Source organism: Nematostella vectensis, chromosome 3, assembly GCF_932526225.1.
Source record: "Nematostella vectensis chromosome 3, jaNemVect1.1, whole genome shotgun sequence".
Taxonomy (NCBI): domain Eukaryota; kingdom Metazoa; phylum Cnidaria; class Anthozoa; order Actiniaria; family Edwardsiidae; genus Nematostella; species Nematostella vectensis.
Window position 1 is genome coordinate 16,439,490 of NC_064036.1, and position 7,976 is coordinate 16,447,465.

Below are 7,976 nucleotides of genomic sequence, written 5' to 3' on the forward strand. Positions count from 1 at the left end.
CACAACACCCCTTGTCTAACTTGTACCACCCTAGGACACAACACCCGTTGTCTAACTTGCCCCACCCTAGGACACAACACCCCTTGTCTAACTTGCCCCACTCTAGGACACAACACCCCTTGTCTTACTTGCACCAACCTAGGACACAACACCCCTTGTCTAACTTGCCCCACCCTAGGACACAACACCCCTTGTCTAACTTGCCCCACTCTAGGACACAACACCCCTTGTCTAACTTGCACCACCCTAGGACACAACACCCCTTGTCTAACTTGTACCACCCTAGGACACAACACCCCTTGTCTTACTTGCACCAACCTAGGACACAACACCCCTTGTCTAACTTGCTCCACCCTAGGACACAACACCCCTTGTCTAACTTACCCCACCCTAGGACACAACACCCCTTGTCTAACTTGCTCCACCCTAGGACACAACACCCCTTGTCTAACTTGCCCCACCCTAGGATACAACACCCCTTGTCTAACTTGCCCCACCCTAGGACACAACACCCCTTGTCTAACTTGCCCCACCCTAGGACACAACACCCCTTGTCTAACTTGCCCCACCCTAGGACACAACACCCCTTGTCTAACTTGCCCCACTCTAGGACACAACACCCCTTGTCTAACTTGCCCCACCCTAGGACACAACACCCCTTGTCTAACTTGCACCAACCTAGGACACAACACCCCTTGTCTAACTTGCCCCACCCTAGGACACAACACCCCTTGTCTAACTTGTACCACCCTAGGACACAACACCCCTTGTCTAACTTGCCCCACCCTAGGACACAACACCCCTTGTCTAACTTGCCCCACTTTAGGACACAACACCCCTTGTCTTACTTGCACCAACCTAGGACACAACACCCCTTGTCTAACTTGCCCCACCCTAGGACACAACACCCCTTGTCTAACTTGCCCCACTCTAGGACACAACACCCCTTGTCTAACTTGCCCCACCCTAGGACACAACACCCCTTGTCTAACTTGCCCCACTCTAGGACACAACACCCCTTGTCTAACTTGCACCACCCTAGGACACAACACCCCTTGTCTAACTTGTACCACCCTAGGACACAACACCCCTTGTCTTACTTGCACCAACCTAGGACACAACACCCCTTGTCTAACTTGCTCCACCCTAGGACACAACACCCCTTGTCTAACTTGCCCCACCCTAGGACACAACACCCCTTGTCTAACTTGCTCCACCCTAGGACACAACACCCCTTGTCTAACTTGCCCCACCCTAGGATACAACACCCCTTGTCTAACTTGCCCCACCCTAGGACACAACACCCCTTGTCTAACTTGCCCCACCCTTGGACACAACACCCCTTGTCTAACTTGCACCAACCTAGGACACAACACCCCTTGTCTAACTTGCCCCACCCTAGGACACAACACCCCTTGTCTAACTTGTACCACCCTAGGACACAACACCCCTTGTCTAACTTGCCCCACCCTAGGACACAACACCCCTTGTCTAACTTGCCCCACTCCAGGACACAACACCCCTTGTCTTACTTGCCCCACCCTAGGACACAACACCCCTTGTCTAACTTGCCCCACCCTAGGACACAACACCCCTTGTCTAACTTGCCCCACTCTAGGACACAACACCCCTTGTCTAACTTGCACCACCCTAGGACACAACACCCCTTGTCTAACTTGTACCACCCTAGGACACAACACCCTTGTCTTACTTGCACCAACCTAGGACACAACACCCTTTGTCTAACTTGCTCCACCCTAGGACACAACACCCCTTGTCTAACTTGCCCCACCCTAGGACACAACACCCCTTGTCTAACTTGCCCCACCCTAGGACATAACACCCCTTGTCTAACTTGCCCCACCCTAGGACACAACACCCCTTGTCTAACTTGTACCATCCCAGGGACACAACACCCCTTGTCTAACTTGCCCCACCCTAGGACACAACACCCCCTGTCTAACTTGCACCAACCTAGGACACAACACCCCTTGTCTAACTTGCTCCACCCTAGGACACAACACCCCTTGCCTAACTTGCCCCACCCTAGGACATAACACCCCTTATCTAACTTGCCCCACCCTAGGACACAACACCCCCTGTCTAACTTGCACCAACCTAGGACACAACACCCCTTGTCTAACTTGCCCCACCCTAGGACACAACACCCCTTGTCTAACTTGCACCAACCTAGGACACAACACCCCTTGTCTAACTTGCCCCACCCTAGGACACAACACCCCTTGTCTAACTTGTACCACCCTAGGACACAACACCCCTTGTCTAACTTGCCCCACCCTAGGACACAACACCCCTTGTCTAACTTGCCCCACTTTAGGACACAACACCCCTTGTCTTACTTGCACCAACCTAGGACACAACACCCCTTGTCTAACTTGCCCCACCCTAGGACACAACACCCCTTGTCTAACTTGCCCCACTCTAGGACACAACACCCCTTGTCTAACTTGCCCCACCCTAGGACACAACACCCCTTGTCTAACTTGCCCCACTCTAGGACACAACACCCCTTGTCTAACTTGCACCACCCTAGGACACAACACCCCTTGTCTAACTTGTACCACCCTAGGACACAACACCCCTTGTCTAACTTGCCCCACTTTAGGACACAACACCCCTTGTCTTACTTGCACCAACCTAGGACACAACACCCCTTGTCTAACTTGCTCCACCCTAGGACACAACACCCCTTGTCTAACTTGCCCCACCCTAGGACACAACACCCCTTGTCTAACTTGCTCCACCCTAGGACACAACACCCCTTGTCTAACTTGCCCCACCCTAGGATACAACACCCCTTGTCTAACTTGCCCCACCCTAGGACACAACACCCCTTGTCTAACTTGCCCCACCCTTGGACACAACACCCCTTGTCTAACTTGCACCAACCTAGGACACAACACCCCTTGTCTAACTTGCCCCACCCTAGGACACAACACCCCTTGTCTAACTTGTACCACCCTAGGACACAACACCCCTTGTCTAACTTGCCCCACCCTAGGACACAACACCCCTTGTCTAACTTGCCCCACTCCAGGACACAACACCCCTTGTCTTACTTGCCCCACCCTAGGACACAACACCCCTTGTCTAACTTGCCCCACCCTAGGACACAACACCCCTTGTCTAACTTGCCCCACTCTAGGACACAACACCCCTTGTCTAACTTGCACCACCCTAGGACACAACACCCCTTGTCTAACTTGTACCACCCTAGGACACAACACCCTTGTCTTACTTGCACCAACCTAGGACACAACACCCTTTGTCTAACTTGCTCCACCCTAGGACACAACACCCCTTGTCTAACTTGCCCCACCCTAGGACACAACACCCCTTGTCTAACTTGCCCCACCCTAGGACATAACACCCCTTGTCTAACTTGCCCCACCCTAGGACACAACACCCCTTGTCTAACTTGTACCATCCCAGGGACACAACACCCCTTGTCTAACTTGCCCCACCCTAGGACACAACACCCCCTGTCTAACTTGCACCAACCTAGGACACAACACCCCTTGTCTAACTTGCTCCACCCTAGGACACAACACCCCTTGCCTAACTTGCCCCACCCTAGGACATAACACCCCTTATCTAACTTGCCCCACCCTAGGACACAACACCCCCTGTCTAACTTGCACCAACCTAGGACACAACACCCCTTGTCTAACTTGCCCCACCCTAGGACACAACACCACTTGTCTAACTTGCCCCACCCTAGGACACAACACCCCTTGTCTAACTTGCACTAACCTAGGACACAACACCCTTGTCTAACTTGCCCCACCCTAGGACACAACACCCCTTGTCTAACTTGCCCCACCCTAGGACACAACACCCCTTGTCTCACTTGCACTAACCTAGGACACAACACCCCTTGTCTAACTTGCCCCACCCTAGGACACAACACCCCTTGTCTAACTTGCACCACCCTAGGACACAACACCCTTGTCTAACTTGCCCCACTCTAGGACACAACACCCCTTGTCTAACTTGCCCCACCCTAGGACACAACACCCCTTGTCTCACTTGCACTAACCTAGGACACAACACCACTTGTCTAACTTGCCCCACCCTAGGACACAACACCCCTTGTCTTACTTGCACTAACCTAGGACACAACACCCCTTGTTTAACTTGCACCAACCTAGGACAACGCCCGTTGACTAACCTGTCTGGATACCACGCACAAGGTATGTTGAATGGTATGGGTGTGGGTGTTTAGGCGTTCATTTATGCCCTGCATTCATTACAGGTGCCCGTTTTATCTGGGGCTTCAGACCCTTTCATCCGGCTCTTGAGCGCTAAGGCTCAGCCGTGTCAGATCAGGGCTGGCGAGTACATCATTCGCAAGGGAGACATCGGCCAGCAGCTTATTATCCTCAAGCGAGGAACAGTAAGTATCAAAGACATTCCATACTATACCTCAATGGTAGTCTCCTACTGCTGTTTGGGCTGCAGTATTTCATGGTTATTCCATAAAAACTATTTTTGGAAAAACTTGCATGCTCAATGGAACCCTCTAACAGTGCGGTCTTCAGCCAGTTCAGGAGGAATGTGAATACAATAGTCTGACGTCATCGATCAAAACATTGAGGTTCAGTCTCTCTCGCTCTCAACCATATTCCCACCAGATTTCAAGATGGCGGATTAGAGAGCGTTTTGTCCATTCGACTCGATTTTGTTTATCGCAGAACTAAGTAGGGCAACGAGCAAACGTGTTGACATTGTTTATTAGTAAAGCGATTTGAACAACTTATACGCACTACTACATTCCGAGACGATCGGATAAAGTATACTGGGGAGAAGTTGGAATCGTGCAAAGATTTGTCATGATATGGGATTTATATAAGTTACCAGTAAAAAGGTAACTACATGGAGTAACTTTGAACATTATCTGTTTTTTTGGTTAGTATTTTGTATAGCGGATGGAACGGAAACTGCGAGGAGGCTTTTGTTTAGGTTGTTTACTTCGCAAAGTCAACTTGTGTCCCGAATTCAACCTCGATGGTAGTACTCTGCGATTTTCTGTTTTAATACATGGATGGAATTAGAGCCTTCACGATAAATTTGCTTGTATCAATATTTTATTGGATATTTCGCTATCTAAAACCCATACAAGCGCTCAACCAAAACGAGAAAGGATTTGTGTTTTATCGTCTACTCTACAAAATCAACACTAAAGAGTAAATTTTGCTTTCTTGTTCTTTGTGTTGGCTTGAACCTGCAGATCAAGTCAAACAGTGAAAGTCACATAGTTGGAATTCACGAGACCCTTATATTATAGTAGAGGCATATAAGATGTATCGATGCTCAAATAAATAAAAGTTACAATTGTACTGTTTTCTTGGTATCATCGATCGATCATATTCGACCATTCCGATGCTCTGTCTTTGGCAATTCTTGGAACATTTTAACCCTTATAACACTTTTAGAACTATAAAGATACTATAAAGACTGTATTTCAAATTACACACACGATAGGTAAGGCGAAACACAGGCTTCATCTCACTTCATACAACAGCTCTGAGAACTCTATCGCGTAGATCACAGGCGGACCAGGATTAGAATCAGCCCCTCGTGATCCTTCAGGAAAATAAAATATAATTTGAAGTTGTGTCTTGACTGTTTTCTCAATAAAGCTAGTTACATTACTATATTAGCCTCGTGTGTTGTTACCAAAGAGAAGGAGGGGAAATTTTCTCTCCAGGGACTAAACCCGTTTCTGCGCCACAGTTCCCCTAAATAACAACACACGAGGCTAATATAGTAATGTAACTAGCTTTATTGAGAAAACAGTCAAGACACAACTTCAAATTATATTTTTATTTTCCTGAAGGATCACAAGGGACTGATTCTAATCCTGGTCCGCCTGTGCGTAGATGAATAACAGAGACGTTGCTTCTCAGAGATGTGCACTTTTTACTAGAGATGTGCACCTCACCAAATTTGGCGAGGGCATAGATTATTCATCACATAAACGGGGAAAAATAGTCTCATCACTGAAAAAAATACATAAGCAAGCTAAAATCAAGGTCCAATATGTGTACCTACCACATTCCTCTTCCAATATGGCGGACAAGACACTCGGTGCGCTATCGTCGCACTTCGATAAATAGATATTTATCTAGTAACTCTGGCCGTATTTCACGTCGATCTACTCCTCTAACCTTTCTCTAGCTTATGCAACAATCAGCTCCCGGATGTAGAGCGCATGCGCGAAAAAAAAACAGCTTTTCCGGTCCGCGGTAGTTTTCCAGCACGACTGATACGTGACCTCGGTGAGACACTAGAAATGATTGCGTTACGCGTTCCTCCTGAACTGGCTGAAGGCCGCGCTGTCTAATTACTCATGTTGTGGACCTAGGAGACATTTGCACGTGCAGACACATTTCGCAAGGGATTAACAGGGTTGCGCTCTATTAATTGTTATGCAGAAAACTTATGTCAAGATTGCGTTACCAGTTTGCTACATAACAATAGAGAAATGCACGTGCAAATGTCTCCCAAGTCCCAACATGAATGCTTAATGCTTAAATGTTAGACCCTATTAAAGCTTGCGCTTATTTCTAGGGGGCGCCAAGGTATTATAGGGTTAAGAATACTTTTTTCTCGATATTGTATTACGGGATAGGGACAGAACTTGGTGAGTAATAAAACGAGGAAGCACGGAATTGCTTATTTGTCGATTTTTAAGCGAGACATTGAATTTTAAAAAGGATTCGAAATCTAAATTATAATTGTACGAATTCGCTCTTCGGTCATGTCTAATCGAAATAATCAATACCCCTGTCATTTACGTACATATAAAGACACGACCACTTAGCTTTCATGGTCTGAAGACAACAAAGGCGTATCTGCTTTCTCTAAAACAAAATGAAAGATAACGCTTTTATAGATTTTATAGTAAGTAAATTGAAAAAAAAATGCTATAAAGAATCACTAACGAGCCTGCTTAATATTCGTTTCCTTCCCGTCAGGCGGCTATCGTGAAAAGCGAAGATCCCGAAAAGCTGGAGGAGATGGTGGTGAACTCTTTCTACGGTCAGCGGTATCTACTATTAACAGGTCCCTATCTCGAGTCTGTTCGTGCGATCACTAACGTGGACGTGTTCTTATTGGACAAGAAAGACCTATATGAGGTGCTGAAGTTCGACCAAGTCACCAAACAGCGAGTCCAACAGGCTGTAGCAGATATTAATGCGTCCATGCAACTCGTGCCTGCCAACTAGCTTACTCGAGTCTTACACTATTCCAAATGAACTTTGCCTTGTTTTGATTAATTCTACCCCTCTGTCTGTTTAGCGTATCTTGCTTTTTGTTTTGTTGTGCAACCATTTACCCCTATTATTTGATCGTTGTACCCATTGTTCTTGAACCCAGACCCCTGAAATTAAACTTGTAATTTTTTTCGGATATCAAAAGTAAACTGAAGTAAACTGTCTTTTAAACGTCTGTGTAACGTTTAAACAGGGATGCATTAAAGGGTTTCGGTTAGAAAAGGACATTGTATAAAAAGTGGTTCTACCAGGTTGACTTCCATTTGTTCCTTTGATCCCTTCAATGGCAGGGTTTCTGGAAAATATGTAAAGGCCACAAAAAACGTGCAAGTAACTGAACATTTTGTGCTTGTTATCACGACGTAGTATTTTGCTTCTTTGGCGGGCTATCGGAAGAGACGCTGTGGTCTACTCAACGTTGGAAATTTGTGTTTTATGCTAATCTGCGATGTGTTTCCCACAACAATGCACTACGATCTTTAGTTCGAAAACATGTGGTTCGTGATAGTCACGGTACAGTAAGTACGATTGTTTTATGGACTTCGTCAGAAATTTACCCAGGGGGGACGGATATTCAGGTTCAACTCTTAAAAAGTCTGAAAGAAACGTTTCAAAGTAGCCATTTTTTCTTGCTTGGCCACTTGGCTTGTTTTTTTTTTTTTTTTTTTCTCGGAG

The 7,976-nt window shown here is 46.9% G+C and overlaps 1 protein-coding gene and 1 long non-coding RNA gene across 6 annotated transcripts in view; one reads left to right on the plus strand and one right to left on the minus strand.

The window, feature by feature from the left end:
- The window catches only part of LOC5507189, a 51,343-nt gene extending 43,871 nt beyond the window's left edge, over positions 1 to 7,472 (plus strand). For all 5 annotated transcript variants that reach the window (XM_048724903.1, XM_048724904.1, XM_048724907.1 and 2 more), the window contains 2 exons: positions 4,277 to 4,417; positions 7,002 to 7,472. In XM_048724903.1, coding sequence (XP_048580860.1) covers positions 4,277 to 4,417; positions 7,002 to 7,253 — 393 coding nt within the window. In that variant the 3' untranslated portion in view covers positions 7,254 to 7,472. The remainder of the gene's footprint in view (positions 1 to 4,276; positions 4,418 to 7,001) is intronic.
- Positions 4,514 to 6,392, minus strand: LOC125561200. Its single transcript, XR_007307221.1, has 2 exons — positions 6,076 to 6,392; positions 4,514 to 5,049 (listed from the first exon to the last, which is right to left on the minus strand). It is a non-coding gene; the product is annotated as an uncharacterized LOC125561200 (long non-coding RNA).
- Positions 7,473 to 7,976: the final 504 nt, after the last annotated feature.